This window comes from Cariama cristata, unplaced genomic scaffold (assembly GCF_000690535.1).
Source record: "Cariama cristata isolate BGI_N322 unplaced genomic scaffold, ASM69053v1 scaffold3713, whole genome shotgun sequence".
Taxonomy (NCBI): domain Eukaryota; kingdom Metazoa; phylum Chordata; class Aves; order Cariamiformes; family Cariamidae; genus Cariama; species Cariama cristata.
Genome location: NW_009608778.1, coordinates 9,932 through 35,427, shown reverse-complemented (window position 1 = coordinate 35,427; position 25,496 = coordinate 9,932). Strand labels below are relative to the sequence as shown.

Genomic DNA, 25,496 nt, shown 5'->3' with positions numbered 1-25,496 from the left:
TCTTTTTGTCTCGCCCCCCCCCCCCCCCCCCCCTTTTTTTTTTTTCGCCCTTCCTGATTTTGGCGTTACCTACCTTTGTCACTCTTGTTGGCTTAATTGCAAGGTTAGTTACTCAAAGGTCCTAAATCAAGTGAATGCAAGTGACTGCCCTTTATTCTTTATGTATGTATCTTCATATGGATTTCTTAGTAAATGGGTTTTGACGTGTTGTATAGTAACTAATTTGGTGATATTTTATTTCACTTCGTGTACTTTCACCTCTTTCTGTGTCTTGAACTCTGATCTGTTTGATATGGTAATAATAACTCTCAGGACAAATTAAAAAAGGACTTAATTTTGTTCTCCTCTGACTGGAGATTTCTGTTGGTTTTAGAGAGAATGAGATCAATCTAAACCTCAGTACCTTTACTAAACTGAAGTAAAAGTGCCTGGACTACTAGTAACTGATTTTTCCAGCTTCACTTGCCTGTACACTTTGTCAAAGAGTAATTTGATTGATGCACCATTATGATGTGTGTTACTTAGGACTTGTCTCTGTATAGAAATATTCCAGTCTTGTGATAGCTGTTTAACTACTAGAGTAATCTAGCTGCTTAAGCTAAACATGGGAGAGCCTTTTCACAAAGTACAGAAAGATGCATGATATGTTTGAGATTATTATTATTCCTTTAATTTAATGCATGGTGCTGCTGACAGAGCAAATGTGGCAGGAGCTGTCTCTTTACTCTTTGTGTGTGTACAGTGCTCTTTATCATGAGAACCATGGCTGTGGAGCTTCTGTTAACTAATAAGTAAGTTGTAGGCTTTATCCAAAACACAGCAAGTGATTCTTATTTCTTTTTAACTTAATAGGTACTGGAGCTGATAATGACCTTTATATAAACCAAGCCGTAGTATTTATTGAAGATGCAATACAGGTAAATATAGCTTGTTTGTTAGCTATTATCCTTCTCATGCTGGATATTTGTCACTCATTCTGCTAGCTTTTAAGTTTTTATGTGCTCAGGCAACCTCCATATAACATCGTTTTGATTTACAAAGCAAAATCGGATTTCTGAATTCCTGTGGTATGCAAGTTTCAGTGAACTCCTGTCTAGAAGAAACATGTTTTTCCACACAATGAAATAGATAGTGTCTTCTCTTCAAGATAGTCGAAAGAGGTGCTGGTTTGTGGGGTGGTTTTTGGTTTTGGTTTGGTGGTTTGTGTGTGTGTGTTTTGAGAATGACGAGCCTTACTGCTAAGGGAAACTGTCTGAGCAAGCCCTGTAATTTGCCTCTAAATCTGACTACTTGCATAGCTTAAGAGCTGGTAGAGTTTAAGGCTAGCTTCAAGTGAGAAGTTGGAACTCTTTTGTTTCAACTGAACTTGGTGCCTTTGGAAGTCATTCTCTCTTTGTCTCTCCTTTACTGGCCCTTGCTGCAGATCCCTAGATCCTGTTATCTCCCAGTTATTAGTCATAGGCAGTGGGAATGCTGGAGGACAGTTTTTGAGCCTCTCTTGCTGCATTCAGGTAGCTTTTGGTTGGGAGATTTCTGGGGATCAGGTACATTCAAGGTGTGCACACTTTTCTGGAAGCAGGCACTTCTCAGCAGAGGCAGAGTAACAGCAGCCCAGGAGCAGCCATGAAGGAGGGGTTGAGCAGATTTCAGCAGAAGCAGGCCTGTTCTGAAGAATCATGGTCACTTCCTGGAACTTAAACATTGTTTTGTTTAAAGACATAGGTTGAAGTCTCTTATATTCAGAATTAATTTGTTTCTATCTTACGGCTTTTTGGAAGAGAAAGGCAAAAGAATGTCCATGAATGGAATGAATGCTAGAAAGGTGAACTACATGGGTGGACCCATAGAATAGGCACTGAATTATTACAGATGCTGTTATTTGTAATGATGAGAATGCTTGCTTCATATGACTGTCACACAGTTAGATTATCTGAGCAACTGTGTGGTCTTTAGATTAGGAAAACTTCACTGAAATCTTTCCAGTTGCATGGATGTAGACTACAGCTGTGGTCTTTGATGACTGATACTTTCATAATGAATAACTTGTACAACAATTTCTTTATCTTATTATGAAACTGGAATTGTCTGAAGACTTGAGCTTTGTTGTTTAGAATTTGGTTTATTTTGGTAACTTGATCTTTGTCTTTGAGACAGACTGAATGTAATGTTTGAATTACCGTTTTTGCTTTCTGCCTTCAGTATCGATCTATAAATCACCGTGTGGACTCCAGATCCCTGTGGCTTTATCGATGGTACTATTCAAGAGCTTGCCAGTGGTAAGAACTTGGTGTTCTTTCTGCTTTCTCCTTTAGGAGTAAGTCTTTATAAAAAAATTATTCTTTTTTTTTTTTTTTTGTTAAATAATTAGATAATTGTGCTTTTATCCTTATAAGAACTTACTTTAAGAAGCAAATGGATTGACTACATGTGAACATGGTAGAAGTGGAAAGCAGCAAGTTATATGGAAGTGTGATCGTGTAGATGATTCTTTGGAACAGCCAAAGGACTGTTGCGTGAATGGACTATTGGCATGATTTACAGCGCTGTATGTTAGAGTTTTCCAACTGTATATTTATAAACATGTTAAATAGTAGAAAGATTGTTTGCTGCTGTCAGTTTCAAAAGAACACCACCTAAGGTTATTTGGTGATCAGCAGTTACATTATTCTGATGCAGGCAACAGCATGCTAATCAAGTGCTGCGCTGTGGTCTAACCCATTTGTGTTAAATATGATATTATAAAGCTTGGTTCACTTTCAAGAAAATTGCTTTACTGTAAGTATTTTGTTATTCTTTTGACTCATTTTCTGGCTTTAGTGTGTTTTGGGGGTTGTGGTGTTCTGTTTTGGTTTGGTTTTGTTTTGTTCTTTTTTAAAAATACAATTTCATCTCTATCCAAACAGGATTTTGAGTTTAACTATTACTATAATCCTGGCTTTGGCTTTCATTGAAAAGCCTTCTTCACTTACTATCACGTCAGATGTACGATACCGCCTTCCTGCGTGGAATCCTCCTTGTGGCCTAACAGAAAGCATTGAGCTGCTCTGCTTGCTTGTGTTCATGGTTGATGTATCCGTGAAGGTGAGCATCACTTTCATCTGATATTGAATGAAATACTAGGTGTGCTGGGCAGCTCAGTAGGTGTAGTGAGCGTGGCTTTTCTCCTTTTTATATTTTGGGAAATATCTTAAAACTGTTATTCAAATCTTGGATTTGCATGATGAGATTGCTTTGCTCTATATTAAAGCCTTACTTTCAGGAGAAATTAGAAAGTGCATATTTTCCAAAATTGCCTTTTTTTTTTTTTTTACGTGAGAAATATAAACTCCTGTTTGTGTGGAATAAATGAAATAAATTTTGCTAAGAATACAATGATTTTGGCTTAGCTGCTTGTATTAGGCTATAGAAGTTGGGGTATATAATAATCAAATATATGCCAGTTCATTTAAACAAAATAAAAATAGTCAAAAATGGTACTTTTCTTTGGATACTTGTTTCTGGAAAATCTCTTTTTATGCTTATTAAATGGACATTTTTCTTGCGTTGAAGGGATTCCTCTCTCATGGCCTGTGTGCACCTCTCACTTTTACCGGCCTTTGTTTAGTTCTTGTAGAAAAATTCTCTGATCAGTGTACTTTTGTTTGGATTTCAGGGAACTCTTTATGAGCACTGATGTAAAATTACAAATACTTCAAAAACAATTGGTGCTGACTTACTAGGGTATTGGGTATTAAGGTATTATTAAAATAAAATTTGGTTTTTTTTTCTTCCTTCCTCAGAGTTACTTAATTGGATGGGAAGAATTTTGGAAAAATAAATGGCTCGTGGCTTATATACTGACATTAATTGTTTCCCTTGCTGATTGGATTGTATCGCTGAGTTTTTTCTGCACAGAGGTGAGAACTGCTTTCCACAGAAACAATCAGCAACTGAGTTGTGGAGAGTGGCAGAGAAGAACCTGCAAAGGGATAGTCAGCAGGGCATTAAGGGAGAATTAAGGGAGGAGGGTGAGAGTTCATTTTTGATCCTTGATAGCTGGGTAATACACTGAAACACAGAAAATGTTTAGTGTAATGTAGCTTCTCAAGGGATTCTGTTTGATTCTTAATATAAGATGTGAGTTCATTGGTAAAATTAAATAAAGCTTTCTTGCTGTAGTCTGTCAACAGTCAAAAAGTATAGAGAAAACTCTGGCTGCATAGTACCAATTTTGTCATACAGTTGGAGAATTATGTTCTTAACTTGATTCAATGGCGGAGTCTATGTAGTGATGTGTAAGTAAAAGGTAATTGTGTAGTTTAACAACTGCTTTCTAAGATGAAGCCGTGTTGTGTTCAAAACAATTGTGTCCTGAGAGGAATGTCATTTTTGTGAAACAGTTCTAAAAGTGTCCTCCTTTATATAATAGTGCAATCTCCCAATTGGTTTTCTCTGCCATGACATAAATCTGTGTGAAATTAGTTGTTGTTCACTTACAGTCATGGTTAAGAAAATACTATTATGGTAAAAATACTGGGAAATGAATGAGGCAGAAATCTTGAGTTTTGCTTCTTGTGTAAGTTCTTGTGTCGAAACCATTATCTGTTGCCTTCAGATAACTTTCAAACTTCTTTCAAATTATTGTCTGTATTAGGATTAGGTTGGATGCCGTTGCTGCTATTAGTAACCCACTGTTTAGTTGTTCACAGTTGACCATTGGTCGCTGCTAACCAGGGTGTGATGTAGTATCAAAGAGGTGATCTTAAAATGTTGGAAGCGCATACAGCTTAAGCTTATAAGCATCTGAGTATAAGAAAAATGCATGTGTCCTTTTCATATTCAAGCCAAATAACTTCTTTCAGCTGCATTGTATTTAATAATCTAGGATGAAGATTGTGCGTACAACATGGGCAATGTGTCTTGGAAAGAAGTGATTGTAAAATCTTTAGGTGTGATAGTGGACAAGTAGTTTGAACAGGAGCCTGCCATACAAAGCGGTGGCAGAAGGAGCAGTTTAACTGCTGAGATGTATGAACAAGGGATTAGCGAGGAAGAAAGTGTTTTTTGTTTTTGGTTTTTTTTTTTTGCTGTTAGCTGTGGCCCTGAGAAGACTGATCCTAAAATGCTGAAATACTTGAAGTAGCTGATAAGTCACAGAAATAATTTAAAGGCTGTCAAGTGTCTTGAATGCAAGAATCAAACAGCTTAATTACTTTAGTGTATGTTAAGGAAAAAAAGGCAATCACCTGTTGGAGACTTTTCAGAGGCAGAAAATGCGAAGTAATTAGCGGACCCTTTAATTATAACATGAAAAAGGCTGAAAATTGAAATCAAGCACTTATTTTAAAAGCATGTATCTGTTTTTTAGTAAAAGTAGCTTGCTATTAATTCCCTTCTTGAAATGGTCCTTCGCAGAAAATATGAAAATGCTGTCTCTTGACCTGCTTGTTTTGTGTACCAAGCAGTAAAGTTAGATTGATTGTAATTAGTGACCTGATGAGGCTATTGAAATGTCAATGTGCATTTTTAAAGCAATCTCTCCTTCTTTTAACAAGGCACCTATAAGTATAAAATCTCTTCTGTGTGTTTTTAACTTCAGTGGGACAGATTTAGCTTCTGAGCACAGCCCTTTTATGTTACACAACATGATTTTGTTGATACGTGTATCAGTGTTTTTTGACAAACTTGTATTAAAAATACTTGTGGCACTAGTCTTAGGAGAACTCAGTATCTGATCCATTGGTTTTTGCAGGATGTGAGAATAAGAAGAATCCTTCGTCCTTTCTTTCTCCTTCAAAATTCTTCTATGATGAAGAAAACTTTAAAAAGTATCAACAGCACCTTGCCGGAAATGGCAAGGTATGTAATAGCATAGAAAACATCCTTTCACAGCAAGCATGTAGTTACCCTTAGTATTTTGGCGTGTGACATCCGAGTAGCTTCCTTCTCAATGGTCTAGCTAAGTGGTTGGTGAAATCAGGTAGCAATGGATGGAGGTTGTGTTAACTTTTTGATTCCTTTAGTCTGTAAAATTTCTCTGGAATGTATGTGATGTGACTCCGTATTTGACAGATGTGGTTTTTGATGCTAATTGAGTGGGGATTTTTAATTCTGTGTATGTTGCATGCAGCCCTTTTGTAAAGGAAGAACTGAGGCATCATCTGGGAAAAAGTCTGTGCTGTGTTTCTCCAAGGTAGCCCCTCGGAAGTACGGGTAGATACGGATGGCTTCCAGTCATGAGTGCCGCACAAGAAGATACATCTTTGTTTACATCTTCAGAGTGCCTTACTTCAACGTTTTAATTTCTGAATGGTTTTAGCAATCTATGTGTTAAATTTTACTGTCATTAGAAATGTTGAACTGGAAACCCCACTGGTGAAATCATAACCAGACAGCGTGATGCTTTTTGAAAGGGATCTCTTGCTGTGACATGGGTTGTGTATGTGTACAACTTACAGAACTCGCTGTCCTTGTCTGTACGTTTTAACTAACAAACCTCAGGAGAATCAAAGGTGTATGCAAGCCAAGATGTTGTATCTTGATTGGAAGGTATAAATATGGTCCTAACTTTAGAAAAACAGGTGTTAGAATCTCATTGACCTCACAACTGTGTAAGCTCATGCTGAGAACTCCTGAAAAAGTGTCATTCTTATTTTGAATCAAAACTTAGATCATCTTCTGTGATCTTCATGTAGCTTCTTAAAAATACCTCTGGTTTTCTTTAGATGGCTTCCTTTTTGCATTTGTAGCAAAGGATATTAAGAATAAGATAGAGTTTATTAATGCATATGATATGTTTTCTTTCCAACAGTGTTGTTCTACTACTAGCTGTTCATCTGTCTCTCTTTACCATGTTTGCCATGCTGCTGTTTGCTCGAACAAAGGTAATCAATTATATTTATGCTTTGGTAGATCTTGGTGTGGTTTTTGTTGTTTTTTGTTTTGTGGTGGTTTGTTTTGTTTGTTTTTTTTTTTTTTACTTGCATAGCAGATGCACGTCTAGTTTTATAATCAAACTAGTGAAACTTATTTTGCCTGAAAAGATCATGTTACCTTGTCAGGCTTACTGGGATGAGTTTAAAGTTCATTTAGAGAGATTTAACATGTGCCTAGTATCCATGTATAGTGTTGGTTCTGTAAGCGTGCATTAGAAGGCCCCTCAGAATAGTGTTAGAATCTCTTCATCCTTTAGTGAAGAATTTTTTTCCAGTCTGTACTTTGCTTCTTAAGTGATAGAGCTCCTTCCTACTCCACAACTGAAATCTTTCACTCTTGCTGAAAGCTGTGGTGTATTATTTTATTAGTCCAGCTCCCCTGCTCGGAACAAAGTTAGATAGTTCCATACTAAAATGTGTTTGACATCTTTATTTGTTTATAGTTCTGCATATTACTGGTATTGATGCAATTATCACAGGTGAGAAATCAAAAGTCTGTTTGTACAAGAGGCTTCCTTATACAATTCTCCAGTTTGATCCTTTGAGTTACTTTCTCGAATTTTGTTGAAACCATCTATACTGTTCTGTGTCCAAAGCTCTTGATCTTGTCACTCTTTAGTTTATATTATCATTCATTTCTTTCCTCTTTTCCTTATCTAGCTTTTTGCTAAGTTTAGTTTCTTCTGTGTTTTCTTACCTTCCAATACTGGTATCCCTGGCCATGCCTTGGTAGGTTTTTGCCTGGTTTTGCATGCGTTACTCTGATGTTTTGGTTTTTGATCTCTTTGTTTTTTTCCTCTGTTTCTCTTCCTGCTTCTGAAAAGCAAATTTGAAATTTTGTGGTTAAAATCACTTTTGTATTCCAATGCTCTTGGTATGTTCCCTCCCTCCTAAACTTCCTGTATCTTAATGTATCATACTCAGGTTTTTGTTTTGTGGGGTTTTTTTTGTTTTATTTTGGTTTTTTTTTTGTCCTTACTTTTTAAGGCCTTCCATAAATGTGTTCCTGTGAACACAAAGATTTGTTGTGTACCTTTCCCGGTAATTTTAGTCCTCTCCTTAATCTCAGTTTTGCACCTTCGTTCCTACTGCAATTTGCACTTGTGCCTGCCTCTGGTCTTCCTTATGATCAGCAAATTCCTTGAATTCCCATGTTACAGAATTTCTGAAGTTAGAGGTGGAGCTCTATTTTACTTCTATTTAGTTGCATGCTGGATCTTTATATTATCTCTGTATGTCACATCTAATTTCAGTTATGAGCTTTCCCAGCAGATGGTGATATAACTTGTATACCTGAACCAGTTGAATTTGTATACATTTAGGTGAAAAATAACAAATTAGAGAGCAGTCTTTCTTTCCTTTTGTGATTTGCTAATCTACTACACACTAATTGTATCTAACAAGGCAAAATACTGAAAGCAAATTCTGAAAATACATTTAGTAATGAAATTCTTGCCTCTAGACTTTTGCATTGTCTTGTATGTGTCCTCTAGAGGCACATTTTTCAGTCTTTGCAGCAGATTCAAGGACTTTTTGTTCTATGCTGCATGATTCATATTTGTATTGTTTGCACTCTGCATCTTTTTTAGCTGTCTCTGCTTGAACTTGGGGGAAAAAAATAAATACGTGAATCGTCCAAGATCAGCCTCCCAGTGTGTTATTGATGAAAATTCTGATACCATCAGAGCTTTAGCAGATCATCTGATGTTTCCACTAAGCTGCAAAATAATTTTGATGACCTTAGTTGCCACAGTATTTATAAATGTGTTTTGGGTGCTGTAGCACTGAACTTCCTGCCCCTTCCCCCCAAAGATTTTTAAGCTCTATGTGATGTTTTAGTTGATACTGTCCTTAGCATGTTGAAGATTCATTCTTTTCAAAACAGAACAGTTGCATGTTTTCCACCTGCCCAACAACTCTTGTAAAGTGCACTAATGCTGGTTATAGCATATTACTTTTTATTGTGTGCTCTTATTTTAGAGGAAATCAATATTTACACAAATAAGATGAGGACTCTCCTTGCACTTGTACTTTGCATACATCTCCACATATGTTATTGAAAAGAGACCTAAAACTTGTCTGACAGTGTTCTGTGTAGATCTTGCTGTAATTAAACAGAACCTCCTGAGTATGTAAGCGGATAACTGGAGAAAGGGAAAAACCTGTGTTCTGAGTAGCAGTAGTAACTTTTGTGCAAATAACTAATTTAGAGGATATTAAGTTTGCTATTCAGAAGTCAAAGGAAAAATGAGAGACACATTTCATGCTCGGTGAGTATGCTAGTAGAGCTGTAAGTGTTTGAGAGGAGCTTATAATCTATAGGCAAGGATCTTTTGTAATACGGTAGTTATGGAGGCAGCTCTTCATTACTGAGGAAGCTGTGTTGTTTCTGTTCTTCAGTATAGACAAGATCTATTTTAATATTGTTCCCAAATTGTATTATACTTTTGGACAAGTCCTTGAGGGTAGTCCTAGAGTATACAGTTCAAGGTGATTAGATTTCCATTTATGCTGAGGTACAGCGTGCTGTAGCTGGAATAACAAAGAAAGCAGCTTCTACCGTACGCTAATTTTTGTAATGCAAGTTGAGACTGAAGATGGTATTAGTCTGTGATATTTTTTTTTAATTATTTTTTAAAATCGCATTGAGAGAGTGCTTGTATCTCCAATACTCTAATATCTCCTGCAGGCTAAGAGGTGATGCTTTTTATATCAGTAGAGGCTGACTTCAGATTCCTATATTGTCTGTTTGTGACATCATTGTTCTTCTTGGGTCTGAGGTGCTAGCTGGACATAACTTCTATATTGAGCTTCCTGTGTCTGTCTTAGCTTGCTGTCCTTCCTTATGTTTTTTTAATGGCTGTTAATAAGTGAAGTGATTGCACTGTATTCCTACATGTTGTCCTAATTTTTATGCTTGTCTCTTGCTTTTTTCATGGGGTAGATTTGATTGTGTGTGTAAGAAATTGATTTTAACTGGGTTTTTTTGTTTGTTAGTTTTTAACTTTTTCCCCTTCCTTGGTAAGAGAGTCTTAGTGATTCTTCAGTGTATTTCTAACAATGAACATCTCTTTGACTAGGATGGCCAGCAGGACAAGGAGTGGGTGGTGTATTTCCGGAATTTGCCAGATTCACTGACATCCTTGCTGGTCCTTCTGACTACTGCAAATAATCCTGATGGTGAGCAATCTTTCAGAAATACCTCTTGCCTCTCTTTTCAAAGAATAATAGAGTAACATTATCCTCACACTACTATAGCCATTCTTTCAGCTGATATTTCTTAGTACAGACAGAGGAAGGTTATGTAAAGACTTTTCATGCCTTTAGTAACTTGATTCTTGCCTGTCCTTTGGTGTAATTATATGTGTAACCCTAAAGTGGAGCTATGTAGAAGCTTTTGCCAATTGCTAAAAATTGATAGAGGTTTCCAGTTTTCATCTTAAGTATTAAATTCTTGTTTCCTTTTTTTGTTAAATTTGATACAGTGATGATTCCTGCATATTCTAAGAATCGAGCATATTCAATCTTCTTCATACTCTTCACTGTATTAGGTAAGTTACCTCTTGACTTCAGTAACTTAAATGCACTTTAACTTTGATACTTGTGCATACCAGCTACAGAGTATTTTATTTTTCTAGGGAAGTTCAATATACAGTGATGATTCCTGCATATTCTAAGAATCGAGCATATTCAATCTTCTTCATACTCTTCACTGTATTAGGTAAGTTACCTCTTGACTTCAGTAACTTAAATGCACTTTAACTTTGATACTTGTGCATACCAGCTACTATTTTATTTTTCTAGGAAAGTTCAATCGTAAATTTCTCCTTTTTTGTGTTTCTCCCAATTACTGTGTGTGGTGCCTTGTAAGGTAATTTTCATGAAAGGTACTTATAGTTTGTTTGTTTGTTTTTGTTTGGTTTTTTTTAGTAACATGTCATAGGGAAGTGGACACATTGCAGTATATTCAAACATTAAAAACATTTTGGAAATCAAACACAAGAAAACTAATCCTTTTAAATTTTACATCTCACTTAGTATATACATTGAAACTTCTTTGAGAAACAGATACGTATTTCAATAATTCTTACTGCCTCTTTTTCTCCAATAGGCAACTTGTTTCTGATGAACTTGCTTACAGCAATAATATACAACCAGTTTCGAGGATACCTTCTGGTGAGTAAAGCATTCCTAATTTATGTGTTCTACTGTAACCTTAAAACTGTGAAGCCCTGAGTATTAAAAGTTTCAACTGTGTATTAAAGCAGTATGCCCGTCGTGGTTGTAGGTATGGTTTTAAGATACTAAAGGTTCTTTGATGTAGATACTTTTGCCCTTATATGCTGTTATAGCTTGATCCCCTTCCATGACAAAATTACCTGCTTGAATACTTCCATGTACGCTGTGGATCCGCACCTTTGATTGTTATAGGAATAAAAAATTCGAACTATCATAAAACTGAACAAGGACAGGTGAACAAGTAACTTAAACTTGGTCTCTGCGAAGAAAACCTGCTCTACTATTTAAATAGCTATTGTTGCTAATCCTAGCACTTAAGTTCTCAGAGTAGCGCAGTATTAGAAGCCTTCAATAAAAAGAATCACTGACTAAACCATCTTCATGTTTGGTTTTTTTTTTACTTCATCCTTACCATGGTGGGTGGGTGTGATGTTAGAATGATTAGGGCAGTCTGCTGCCTCTAAAAGATGGACTTAAGTCTTGTGATTGACTTGTACCAGAAGCAGTTGCCAGTAGATACAGTGGTTATTCTTGGTAGTATTCAGACTCAAAAGGAACCTGTGCTTACTCTTGATGCAATGCCAGTCATCTGTGTAATACTTTAATGTACTCCTGGAAGATGCCTGATCATATGTGATTCTCTCCGTTTTGTGGAATGTGTATCTGATGTGTAGTGTAATGACCTCTTTTGACTCAGTTGTCTATATTGGAGAAGTAAAAGCTGACAAAGTAAGTGTACTTTTGCATGTTATTCAAAGAGCATGCAGTCTGTGGTGACCGTTAAACTGATCACTAAAAGTTCTTTTTCCTTTATTAACAAGCTGTGTGATGTGCTTTGTTGTATTATGTATGCCAGTTGTTTAGTCTTCAGCTGGGAGTGTAGTCTGCATTCCCTTAGCAGGAAATAGTGTAGCTGCTTTGGTTTTCTGTATGCGATTGTCTCTGCTTTCTCAAATACTCTTGCCTCAGCTCATTACAATTCTTCCCAGATGGTGCAGTTGAACAAAGTAAGTCAAATGAAAGATCATCTCAGTTACTTCCAATAAAATATACTTCTTCCAAGAGGTTAAATTTGTGACTTTTTATTACTGTTCCAAAAAGAAGTAACTGATTGGGTAGGTGGTGGAAGGAAGAGGCTGCATGGGTGCAGCTGGAGATCTCGAGAACTGGGTTTATCTCCAGAAATGAGTACAGAACATCCAAGGTGCGCCACAGCTACTTAGCAGTTAAGACATAGTAGATTAGTAGAAATAACACAGTGCTAGGGTAAGTATTAATGGCTATCACACTGATGACACACAACTGAGTCTTTGGTCAGGCAGTCATCAGTCAAAAGGGGGGCTATCAATCTCATGCTCCTCAGAACTGGCTGAATCTTGATCTTGCTGAGGTGCCATCTTCAAGCTGTTTGAGACTTTTCTTTGAGCTTTAATTTCCATGGTGAAATTCTTGTCTTGAGTCTCTTGAGTTAGTTTTCAACAGTTTCACTTCCACCTGCGTGTTTTACTTTCTTCTTGAATATTTTATAGAACTTCACAGCTCAACAGCATTGTTTTTGGTAAAGCTGAGTTGGGGTAGTGCTACGCAAGGGAACTGGAGTCTTACAGCTAAACCTCTAGGCTGTAGGTTAAGCTTTTTTCCCTTTGTGCCAGTACAGTGATGGCCTCTGTAGCTTGGAATGAACAACAGTTCCCAATTGTGCATGTTCCAACTGGTCTTTTCTCATGCCTGTAGTTTCCTTCAGGTTTAGTTGCAGAGGAAACTGGATGACTTTGACTTTGGGTGTGATTTCCCCCTTACTTACATATGTGTCTTATAGTTCCATCATTACCTACTTCCCACTTTAATTATATGTAGTCTTACAGTTCCTTCCCCTTACTTACATAGTCTTATAGTTCATTCAGCCCATCAGAGAAGTGGAGTTGAGGGCTTGGTGGGGAAAAGTGAAATAATAGCTGCTCTAGTAGAGCTCAAAAGAGAAGGTTGTTGGATAGTAAGCCTCAGGCAATATTACACAGAAGAAATGGCCCCCAACCTCTTGTGGGAGAGGGGTGTTTAAACCTAATGTGTGCAAAGAGGAATTTTTGTAATCCTTTCCTACTGCTCTCTTTCTTCCCTTCTTTCTCAAGTTTACTCTCCCATGTTCGAGCATGCCATAATCTGACTCTCAATAAAGTAGCTGAGTTTGAAAGTGATTACTCTGAGGGGGGGGAAAACCAACCATGAACAACTGTGGCTCTGGCTTTCTTCATTTGGGCAAGAAGCTGGAGTTGGACAAGCTGTCTAACTCTTTGCCCAGTAGTATGAATTTCTGTGAATACTCAACCTTTGCTGTTGCCACTGTCTCTGGAACAGGCATGTGCCTGTGCAATCCAGAATTAAAAATAAGCCATGACCCGTATGTTTACTTGAACTCCAGAGACTTGTTTGCTTGCTTCCTTCCTTCTTGTACATGGAGTTCTTGAAGGAAGCAAGGCCTGGGGAAGTCTCCTATTCTGATCTCTAATCAAAGATCTGGGGTGTGTGCCAGAGGATCAGTATGTTGTCTGACCATAGGATGCAGTGCAGCATGGGGAGCTGGGTAGCTCTGATCTTCCCCAAGTCCTTCTGGTGGGAATGGCCTTCACTGATTTCAGCCTATAACTCTTCATGGTGTTCCTTTTAAACTGTGGAGGGTCTGTCCATTGGACCCAGTATCTGAACAACTAGATCTAGTGGCTAATGACAGGGACTTTGACAGTGGGAGAGAGAAAGCAGTATCTTGCCTTCCTGAAAAATTATTTTAGTCGAACAGATATGGCACTTTCTGAGGCTTGCAGTAGGTTCTGTCTAACGGCTGGGCAAATAACTTACAGATCTTATTTGTATCATCCGGTTGGATTTCATTTAAACAAGTGTAAGTAAATTGTCTCCTCTGTGGTGTTTTTACTGTCCAGAAATCGGTTCAGTCCTCGCTCTTCAGGAGGCGACTGGGAATCCGGGCTGCGTTTGAAGTGCTGTCTTCTCTCAGAGAGACTCCTGCTAATACGCAACAGTAAGTGAAGAATGTTGAAAGAGGAGATTATCTAGGAGAAAAGAGCAGATTTTTTGGTCATCTTATTTTGCTTAGTGTATTTACTGAGAATCCCTTCTTGAAAAATGGCGGCTTGTTGCGTATCTATTTTATTTTTTCTTTAACTGGTTGTTTATAATACACTGTTTGGGACTCTTATGGGGTCTGTTTCCTTTTTATTTCTACTTCTAATTTTGTCTGCTTTTCCAAAAAAGAAAGAGGCAGGAATGCATTTGGAACAGCTACTTTTGCCATCAAACCAGCTACCTGTTTCGGGGCCCATCCTATTTTCTTTTAAATAGGCCGCATGTCAGCTTTGGGGCCTTAGTACAAGTGCTGCAGAAAGTTGAAATGGATTCTCGCTGCAAGCAAGCCATCATGAGAGTAAGAACTGGATTTTCTTAGTCTTTATGTTGGTGACTATCAAATCCTCTGATGGGATGGCTATAGAAACTGAAATTTCCTTAATCACACGATTATCTAGGTGTAGTAGCTTTTAGCTCAGCTTTCTTTATGCTGCTTTCTTTAAGTGTGAACAGAGGCCTAGCTTGGTGTCTGCTTGATTTGGTCTTCAGAACAAGACCAATCTCTAGGCAATGGTTTCGCCTTAAGGTTGCTGCTACTTTGGTTGGTGTGGCGAGGAAGGCATTCACCTGTAAAGAGGTGTAGAGTAATGAAAACTCTTGCTTTGCAGAGCTAATTTGGTAATTTGTTCTACTTTCTGTCTGGAAGTAAGACGTTCCTCACTGTGGTCTAGAGCTGCTGTCTGTAGCAGCTTCACTCTACCACTTGAAAATGTCTTTTTTATTGGATTTTAGCTGTACTGCTCCCTCTAGGTATCAGGCTACAGGGAGAGTGGTTTTGCTTAACTAAAGACTTAATTAATGTTGCAGTTCATGCCATGATTTTCAGAGATTAGAGAAATCGTTCAGCTCTAACAGGAGATGTGGAGAGTATTGGTATGGTTTCAGAAAAATCATCTAAAAGTAATGTTGCTTTTTGAGAGCAACATTGCGTCAGGATTTGGAAGTCCATATTGTTTTTTTCTGCTGAAAGGAAGTGTCAATTCAGAGCTAGTGCTTATGGCATCAGCAGTTGGCTGGCTCCAGTGTGAAGGGTGGAAGTGGAATGAAGAGCTCTGCATGTGTGGCTTCCAGTTGTTGTTGTCTGGGATAAAGGATGTGTAAACAGAGTTGCCTGAAAATAAACGCTCTGCTCTGTAATTATGCTGAGCTGTACGTTGTGTTGTTAGTTAGGTACAGAAAGCCAAGTGTTAGTTTTTTTCTTGCTACTGGTGTCTTTTTTCCATTTTTTTTGCTGCTGTGTGTGCTACGGTTGCAGGTAGTGTTTAGCATGCTATGGAAGTGTCTTGATGGTGTTACAATTTGTGACAGAATTCCTTCTTCTCAGGTAGTAACTTCTGCAGAACAGTGATAACTGTCGTAGTATCTTCGTTCCTTGGATCATAACATCATAGTGGCAATACTAGATAAAACTAAAAATTCAAGTATGTCAAAAGAGCATGCTTCTTCATGAGCAGCATGGGATCCCAGAGAGAGAAAACAGAAAAGGCAAGACAAGTCCCACAGTCATGTGGCAGTTTTGTGTTCATTTGAGCAATATTGAAGCTCACTCTAATGTGGTGTAGGGTGTATTACATCTCTATTCCTAGACTTTTAAGATAGTCTGAGGGTGTTGGCATGCTTTGAAGATGCACCTATTGCAGGTTTTGATCTGAATGTTTCTCTTTTATGTGAAGTCACTCGAAATGTGCTCCTGTGACCAGCTGTCAGCTGCTCAGTTTCAGAAGCTCTTTGAAGAACTGGACAAAGATGCCATTAAGCAAGTATGTATCTGACAATCATTTATAAAGTGTCTTAAGTTGAGTGTGGTCTTGTGCAAAAATAAGTGGTAGTATTCTGCTATGAAGCGTATAAACAACCTTTACAACTTGTTGAATCCAAGGTGTGATCAAGCATCATTGATACAAGTTGTTCATGGATTCTTCTTAGTTACAAACAGCATTGCTTTGGAGGCTTTTACAGCATTAGTTTGGGTTTACCAGGTAATGTTAAATATACAAAACGCATGGTTTATTCTGTCAGCATTTCTAAGTGACTTGGTCAGACAAAATAGATGAGGGCTCTATGTGTGTATTATGTTGAAAATTCATTACAAGGCAACAAAGAATAGGAGTTAGACTTAGAGCATAGACTTTCTGAAAAGTCCTGTGGAGAAATGAGTGCCTCTGTAGTAAATTGTTTTTGAAATTCAAGGGATTTGTCTTGTTGTGGCAGTCCTATATTAAAGCAATGCATCTCTGCTATATATTAGTCTTTGCACGGTAACACTTAAATATACTCAGGCAAAATCTTTTCTCCAGTCCCTGAAGGAAGAATGAAATGTGGATTCTTTAAGTGTTCAGATGAAGATGGGCAGAAAGCAGTCTTCTCCACTTGGAGAAAGAAAGAAAAAAAAAAATCAAATTTTTTGAGGGTTCGGAAATGTTGTCTTCTGTGTTTGCATGTAATTAGACTTCTGAATCTTTTAAGGGAGATTAAATGTTGGGAAATGGAGAAGAAATGTACACAATTAGTAGCTTGGTGTTTAGTTTACCTGCTTGGGACATTGGAGGGAGGTTGGATTATCTCCCTCCTTGGCCATTATCTTGTGTTGTGCTATAATCTTCAACTCATTTGCTGATCAGAAATGATCTCTTGCTGCTAATAACCAGAGCTTGAAAACACCTTCCTACTGAAATGTCAAAATTAGCCTGTGGCATTGAAGTTTTGCTTTGAAAATGTCTGTTTCTTAAATCTGAGATTGGGTGTGTTCTTCCTGCATTATCTTTAAAATGCTTGTGCTTTGTATCTCAGCAAATCCTTTGTGTTCTTTTCAGCATCCTCCCAGTCCAGAGTACCAATCCAGTTTTATGCAGAAGATGCAGTTTGCCTCTGGCCATCCCTATTTTGGCTACTTGGGGAATGTTGTAGCCCTTGCAAACATTGTTTCTATCTGTGTAAGTAAAAGGGGTTTTTTGTTTTGTTTTGTTTTTCACCCTGCTACAAAGTTCAGTTCTGTTTTTGTTCTTTAGTCTCTGTTCTGATAACCACTTTTTGTAACAGATTTCCATGTTTGGCATGCTTTAGTCATGCAAAGTCTTAGGAGACAATACCTGCAGTTAAAAAGTATATTCTGAGCTGCTTGAAAAGGTCTGTGTAAAGCATAAAAGACTGTTCTTGTGCTTAAAAATCTGTTTTATGCAACAATAGAGCAGTGGATTCATAAAATATTTCTTGTTGATTAAGGTGGTTTTGGTGATGGATGCAGATAAGCAACCATCTGAAAGAGATGACTTCTTCCTGGGGGTAAGATGCAACAGTATTCCTACAGTTGTTGCTGTTTCCTGAGGTGTCAATAATTCTAATAATTATTTTTATTTTTGGGTGAAGGCTATCAACTGCTTCTTCATCCTATACTATCTGCTGGAAATGTTGCTGAAAATCTTGGCAATGGGCTTGAAAAGATACTTGTCATACCCAAGCAATAGATTTGATGGACTTCTGACTGTAATTTTGCTGGTAAGCGTTTGGTTAACTTCTGTGTTCCTGGATTTGTTGACTAGGATTATTAGGAACTGCAAGAGCTGGAGGAATTGCTTTTTATTCAACACTAATATGCCAAGTTAAACAGCATGAGCCAATGTTGTGGTTTGCAGTGGCTTGAATGTTTTGGTGGCACATGGTTCTCTTAGGATCTCCTTTCTGGAGGCAGGCTTTTTCAAACTGATGGAAAAGGTGAGCTTTTTCTTATAAGCAGCCTTTTTAATGTTATTTGGAAACCTTTGGCTCTTGGAGTAATTATGTAAGGAATTCTGTTACATAGCTAAAAATCACTTTGTTTTTTGAATTAAAAAAAAATTTCACAGATGATTATTATCGTTCTTTGGTAAAAACCTGAAACACATATGGCAGATGAGGCCAAATTCACAGTTAATGTAATTCACTGTATATCCTTATGTGTGTCAGTGTTGGATGGTTTGGGGAATTGGATTAATTTGGGGAATACCTAGTAAAATACAACAATTTCAGAGCTTTAAAGTGAGTCAAACTAGTGGCTTAGAGCTCTTGAAAATGTTTCCTGTTAAGAAACTTACGTAATTTTTGAAACTCAGAATTGCAAAGTAAAGTTTTTGACTTTGGGTTTTTTTTTTTTTTCTTCCCTAACTTAAGGTTTTGGAGGTAGCAACTTTTGCTGTGTACGGATTTCCTCATCCTGGTTGGTACGTAATCTCTGTGAACTGTTGCACTTTGCTCTTTGTCTGGGGTGGCTCAGGGTAATATACGCGCACATTTGTACATGCTTATGTTATTATGCTATGATTGTCAGCCCGGTCATTAATTCACCAAACCTAGTAGAATTTCTCACCCTTGTAGTCACTAAAGGCCATGCAATATGGATAAGTGAAAGAAAATTATTAGTTTTTTTCATAAAATTTAGAGATCTGTTTAGCTGTTCTGAGAAGGATGCATTTGTATTACTTGTAATCTGATGTAAAATAATATCTTAGCAGACCTATGCTTTCTCAAGATGCAGGAAGGGGAATTTGGTACAACATACACAACCAACTACTAACTTAATATGTTTCAGTGTCAGATTCTCCATAAGTCAAATTATATGAATTCCTAAACAGCTGGGGAAGCCCCTTCAACCCTGTTTGCAGGCTGAAGTCTGAGTTTTGTTTCATGCTGTAAGATTTAGTAGAAAAATTCCCATGGACTCGAACTATTTATCTATACTGGAATAGCAAGCAGTTGTATTTTGACTTTCTTAAGTTCAAACAGTTGTTGGATAACTCTCCTGATCTTATTTTGTTATCAAAACCATAAATATCATTGTTTCATCTCCTAAAATTTGAAAGTTGCCACCAGAACAAAAGAGGAAGGCAAAGGACTTCTGGAAGATTTCCTGAATCTTACTTTCAGGGATGATTCATAACACATTCTGATACTTTGTTTGTTTATACAAGCTCACTCTTAAGACATTTGTTTTCTCTAATTTTTCAGGATATTTGTTAAGTTGCCATCAAGAATTTACCTTCATTTACAGTAGAATGTATGACAAGGCCTGGTAGACCTTTTGACTTGAAATAGGTTTATTTTTGAACACTACTTGCACTCCTATCACTCAAAAGCGATGGTTGCCATAAGGATATTAATTACTAACAATCTAATGGCAATAGCTATTGATCTAACTTTATAATTGATTATATTTGGGTTTGCTTTTACCCTTTGATTCTTAAATGTAGATGATTGTTTACTCTACAATAGTATCTTGAAGCACCAGTAATAGTTGTTGGATCTTTGTGTCAGTCACTGCAAACAGGTTATAGCCTGGCTAAGTCATTGAGTCCTAATCCTCCTTATGGTGTGTGCTATTGGAAATTGCTTGATCTGTAGATGTTACATCTTCAGGACAGGACTAAGATGTGACTATTATTCTAGAATATGCGTTCTATGCAGTGTTGTCTTAAATAATTTATTTTATTATTAGAGTTGAGTATATTGGTCATGCAAATCATGATTTAACAGCTGTGTTACCAAGGACCTTTTTCATTAACATCTTTTGTCCCCCACCACCTGCCCACCTTTCCAGCAAAGAAGCATCCAGCATGCCGATGCAAAAGTCAGCTAAAATTCAGGCTGAGATTTGAAATGTATGCGTATCACCCATGGAATACGCATATAATGAAGAAAACTGGCAAAACAGTCTGTTAGCTTAGTGCTTATTTTGAAGCCTAACTTCAGCCAAACATACCCTGAAGGATTAATGCACATGTTTGTGCGAGTTCCTGAAGTATCTCACTATAGCAGTATTTTTGTTTCACTTTGTTCTCTGAAAGGACCCTCTTTGGTGCCTCCTCCCCAGCAGAAGGAAGGCCATTTACCCAGGTATTTTAGTACAAACATGCACTTTAAAGAGCACTATAGACATATTTAAGAGCCCAGGCTAAATGGACCGCTTCCTTCATTTGTTATTAGAGTTTACTGTAGCTGAGATACCTACTGAGTAATGTACTTCCTTTTACAGATTATAGATTTTTATATAGGATAATTCAGGCTGGAAGGGACCTCAGGGGGTCTGTAGTCCAGCCTGCTGCTCAAAGCAAGGCCCAAGTTACCCAAAGCTTTGTCCGGTTGGGTCTTGAAAACCTCTGATGATGATGACTTGCACAACTTCTCTGGATAACCAGTGCCTCTGTCTTACTGTCATCATGGTTGATGAGTTCTTCAGTTCTTCCTTATATGTAGTGTGAGCCTCCAGTGTTTCAGCTTACGCCCACTGTCTCTTGCCCTCCTACTATGCACCACAGAACAGCCTTGCTTCTGTCTTCTTCAGAACCACTTTGTAAGTAGTAGAGGGCTGTTGCTAGACCCTCCTGAAGCAATGCTCTCCAGGCTGAGCAAGCCCAGTTCCTGCAGCTTCTGTCTGTAGGGTAGGTGTATCAGCCCCTGACCATCTTGTTGGCCCTCTGCTGATCTTGCTGCAGTTTTTCCCTTTCCTGTATTGGGGATTCCAGAACTGGATGCAGAGTTCTAGGCAGTCATAGATTCTTAAGACTGTTTACATGAGGAAATAAAACTCTTTTTTTTTTTTTCCTTTTCTTTTCTCCCCACATTTTTTAATATGCCATGGATATTAACCAAAAGTTGTAGGGAATTTATAGTTACCTGCAGCCCAGTAGATTTAACTGTGTCTTTCTGTCATGGCTGTTTCTCTGATTTGTTATTTTCTTCCATTTTTCCTAGGAGACCCGAGTTCTTGGGCTTACTATCCCTGTGGGATATGGTGCGATTGGTGAACATGTTAATTGTGTTCAGGTTCCTGCGGATTATTCCTAATATGAAGGTGTTTGTTTACCCCTCCACATTTCTGTTTTTTTTTGTTGTTGGTCAAATTATAAATTTTGTTAAAGCCTTTCAGAATAACATGTAGATTACCTTTCAGAATCAGATGTAGATTGCAATTCTCTTGCACCTGAGTGAGATTATAACTCAGCTTTAACTGTACAGACTGTTGCACAGCTCCTCACAAACTCATTGTCTCTTTAACTGGTTTCCTCTGTTGAGGTGGCAGGGAAGTTCTGTTGATGTCACTGCAATTGATGCTAGTATTCTAAAGTGGGAAAACACATCCAGAAACACTTGTGCAACTTGTCCAGTGCTTCAGTCTTAATTAGATGAGTGGATATGTTGTCCTTGAAGAACTTTGTACTCAGGAGGTGATAGACTTGCTTTCACTAGATACTGCCAGACATTTTAGTCAAGCAAAGAGTTATTTGGGACAAATACCTCTTTCCACTTTCCCAATGTGGGTATTTCCACCAGAATACATGTACGTGAATCCAAAATCGCTTTGAGTTTTTGATTGTTTGTTATAATCGTGCATTTAGACTTGCTTGAAATCTAAGCCCAAATTAATGTCGGGTGCAGGACTTATATCTTAGTTCAGTAAGCCATAAATATCTGCCTGATGTAATCAGAGGTCATAATGTCAGTGGAAAGTGTAAACTAGAAATTATGTGGCTCAAATATGAAGCAGTGACTCTGGAGCTGTGGGGCACTTGTGGTATTTTTCCTGTTTTAGTCTTGCAAGACATACAGCCCTTGAAGTTACAGTGCCTGTGTATATTTAAAACTTACCATGTCTGTGTATGAAAAGGACTACAACGTTGTTCATGCATTTTAAGTATCTCATGGAAATATCACTGTGTAAAAGATGTCCTGCATTTACATACAGCTCACTTTCATCGTTGGTATTTCTTTGTCCTTTTAGTAAAAATAATTTGATACAGATTGGAAATGTGATGAATGTCATGCATATAAAATTCTGCTTTGTTTTAGTTCATGGCTTTGGTTGTTACTACATTGCTGGATCTGGTAAAAAATTTGAGAGCCTTTGCAGGAATCCTTGTGGTAAGTTGTAATGCAAGACTGTAATTTCCTTTCTTATAGTTAGCAGTATAATAAGGGTATGTCATCAACAAAGTGAACAAGGTTCTTTGACAGTCACCATGAACAGTAACATTTTACCTTATTCAGCCAGTTCTTCTCCAGGACGTGTCTTGCAATGCCACAACAAACTACTGGTTTGTTGTGGGCTGTGCATAGTGACAGTCCCTTATTTATCAGATTCCTTTAAGAGTGCCTTTAAAAGATTGTGTGAAACTTCCTCAGTGTGTTTACGTCAGGCTGGATACTGTAGTTTCAAACAAAAATTAATCTGATGCTAGAAGTAGCCTAGTTTTCCTTACCCTGGCTTGCTTATGTTAAATTAAATAGCAAAACAACTTTAAAATTGTTTTCAGTTGAGGAGGTCTTGAGATGGCGTGTTTGGACATGATTTTTAAAAGCCTATGCCATCCTGTTTTAGGTGTGTCTGTGTAGAGCATGTACTCTGTAAACATGTAATCAAAGGATGGATCACAATGCTTGATGTCCGTTACATAAATCCTGCATTTCCTAACTCTTGAGTTTCTGGCTTTGCAATGTTGTCTTCCTGGTAGAGCGAAGAAGTGCCTGGGTAGGTGGTGGTGGTGTTAGTTGTTTTTTTGTTTTTTTTTTTTTAAGGACACCTTAATTTGAGGTAATGGTTAGAGACCAATGATGTGCTGTGTGTTAAGTATTGTCGAAAAAGTTGTTCTAGTCTATACAGTTAGCATGCAATTCACCCAGAATATCAGTTTTTGTCATTAGTAATCTCTGCTTTTATCTGTAGGGGAGGGGCCTTAAGTTGCAGTATTTAGGTTTATGTTGCAATTTGAAATAAAGATACTGGTTTGGGCAAAGCTAGGTGGGTAAGAACTTTGTTGTGCTGTACAAGTCACACTTGCCACTGGGAGCTACTCTTGAAACTGAGAAATACTTTCAGCGTACAGGAACTGGGAAGTTAGAAAGTACATCTTAGGAGCCTAAATGCCAATCTTGCGTATGCTAAGAGCAGATTTAGTATCATGAAAAACTTTTCATTACTCAATTTGTTACTCAATACAATAAGCTGTCCACAGGCTGACTGAGGTTTTGCTAATTTTGTCAGTTCTTGGTTGAGTATGTACACCATGCTAAATGAGCATACGTTTCCTTGTCTCCTCTGTCAGAGCCTGGTAGGGTTGTGTGGTAGATAGGTGGGGTAGGCCTTGATTAACGTTGCTGCTGAATCTGACAGAGCCCATACGTCAGAGCCCTGGGAGAGAACAATTACGAGGTGAGCTGCTTTGTGCTTTACGCTAGGACTCCAAAGCTGTGTTGCTACTGGCACTGTTGCACCTGGGCTGTAGCAGTCTGATGGAAGATCTTTTCTTCCTGAAAGACATAGCTAAGATGGCAGGAGCCTGTAGTAACGTGCTTGATTTTATTTTAGTAATTATGCGTTAGTGTTTCAATGGTGTCCCTACCCATATATAAGAGAGAACGCTCATGAAGTGGTTTAAGCGTCTGCTGCTGATTGTCCTTAATGCCAGGAGTGTGAATTGTAGTTTTACACAAATTGTGAGGCAAGTCTGCCATGGTCTTTGCCGCTTCCATTAATTTAATTTGCCTTTACTTGGAGCTACATGGAAGCTGTCACTGAGCTGCATTTTAATGCACTGTTAATGCATTTTAACAACTTCTACTGTAGTGAAGTCTGACTCCATTACGAGTTGATGCAAGACAGCTTTCCTAATGTTAGCCTGGAACACGTGCTGATAAAGTAATGTAACTGATTAGCTAACTTCTCAGGCAGTATGTGTTTTAAATATATCTTTTTCAAAGAATAAATTAACTTTATTATTGCCAAGCCAGATACACCATCTGCTGGCAGGCTGTGGAATGTCAGCTTCAGCTTATTCCAGGAGCGTTCAAAGTGCTGTGGTTAATAGGTCAGGGCAGTTTCTCTTCTACTCCTCCCAGAGTTCCCTCTTGGGTCTATTTTGTAGCAAAATATGGAAATATGATAATGACATTTTCATTTGAAGACTCAGTTTGTTTCAAGCTGACCTAGGACCAATGGCTCTGTACTCAGAGGAGTGAAGTTGTAGGTTGTTTCTAGAGCAATCTTTTTAGGGTGAAAATTGCAAAATCACCTGAGCAACTGCTGAAGACTGTGAAAGGTATCTCTTTAAAAAGAAGTTTGCTTTTCTAACAAGTAAAAGGTGGAAGTTCCAAAATCCTTTGCGTTATGGAAAGCTTTATTTTTAGACTAATATGACGTTTTTAAAGAAGTTGCTGATGTAATATAAAATACTAACTTAGTTTTGTCCTTCAGTTAGGTTTAGTAAAAGCTTATTTTCACTGAATCGAGCAGAAAGCTTCCCAGATATTTAGATTATTCCTTGTAAATACAGTTACTATTTTTGGTTTTGTTTTTTAAATCACTTTTCTGCAGTCTTAAGAGTTAAATATCAGCATTCTGAGACACAGAAAAATAAGGTAGATCATAAAGTAAAATAATTTAATGCATTTTAACAACTGAAATGTAAATAGAATATTAAGAAGTAAGAGCAAATAGTTAAGTAATATAGACATTGAGAAGGATTTTCACTTTAACAGCTTCAGACATTGTTCTTGACAAAATTCCTTTAACTGTGGTATTAATATGAATTCCATGTTAATTACATTGTTTTCTTATTTAGTGACAGAAATAGTCAAAACTAATACTTGCTTGTATTCCTTCCAGGTGGTTTTCTATGCATTTGCAATAACTGGCATAATGCTATTTAAAGGTGCTGTTGTTCCCTTGGGCAATATCAGGTAACGTTCTAAACATCACTGCTCAGAAAGAATCCGCTTCTCAAAAGCGTCTGCAACTTGGTAGCCCTGAGTTGTTTGTGGTTGGTTTTGGTTTGTTTCTTTTTTTCCTCTTACTCTTGGAGCTACCCTTCTTTTAGTGTTAAATCACACAGACTTTTTTCATCTGTTACTCCTTCTGTTTCTTCTTGCTGTATTGAAATTGCAGGAACACTTATCTGTAGCTTGAAATTTTACCCTGCTGTAGCCTAAATACTTTTTAAAACTGTTTCCCTTGATTTCTGCCCATATGAGATACTTAACTTTCTACAAGGCACTCGGAAGAATCTTGTTTTTAAGGCGGAGTATCATAGGAAGCTATACTTACATCAGCCTGCCATTCTCTTAATAGTGCTGTCAATACAACATATGGTAACGGCACTCTACAGTGTGGGACCTACGAACAGCTGGAATATTGGCCCAACAACTTTGATGACTTTGCCGTGAGTCTAATCATTGATGGAA

The 25,496-nt window shown here is 37.7% G+C and overlaps 1 protein-coding gene across 1 annotated transcript in view; it reads left to right on the top strand.

The window, feature by feature from the left end:
* Positions 1–25,496, top strand: part of TPCN2 (two pore segment channel 2) — a 29,662-nt gene that overhangs the window by 365 nt on the left and 3,801 nt on the right. The window contains exons 2-21 of the mRNA XM_009697257.1: positions 853–917; positions 2,200–2,276; positions 2,904–3,081; positions 3,780–3,896; positions 5,732–5,838; positions 6,791–6,863; positions 9,995–10,094; positions 10,400–10,465; positions 11,026–11,090; positions 14,090–14,187; positions 14,508–14,589; positions 15,965–16,051; positions 17,105–17,224; positions 17,514–17,573; positions 17,658–17,786; positions 18,438–18,487; positions 21,015–21,114; positions 22,110–22,181; positions 24,922–24,995; positions 25,384–25,474. Coding sequence (XP_009695559.1) covers positions 853–917; positions 2,200–2,276; positions 2,904–3,081; positions 3,780–3,896; positions 5,732–5,838; positions 6,791–6,863; positions 9,995–10,094; positions 10,400–10,465; positions 11,026–11,090; positions 14,090–14,187; positions 14,508–14,589; positions 15,965–16,051; positions 17,105–17,224; positions 17,514–17,573; positions 17,658–17,786; positions 18,438–18,487; positions 21,015–21,114; positions 22,110–22,181; positions 24,922–24,995; positions 25,384–25,474 — 1,811 coding nt within the window. The remainder of the gene's footprint in view (positions 1–852; positions 918–2,199; positions 2,277–2,903; positions 3,082–3,779; positions 3,897–5,731; positions 5,839–6,790; positions 6,864–9,994; positions 10,095–10,399; positions 10,466–11,025; positions 11,091–14,089; positions 14,188–14,507; positions 14,590–15,964; positions 16,052–17,104; positions 17,225–17,513; positions 17,574–17,657; positions 17,787–18,437; positions 18,488–21,014; positions 21,115–22,109; positions 22,182–24,921; positions 24,996–25,383; positions 25,475–25,496) is intronic.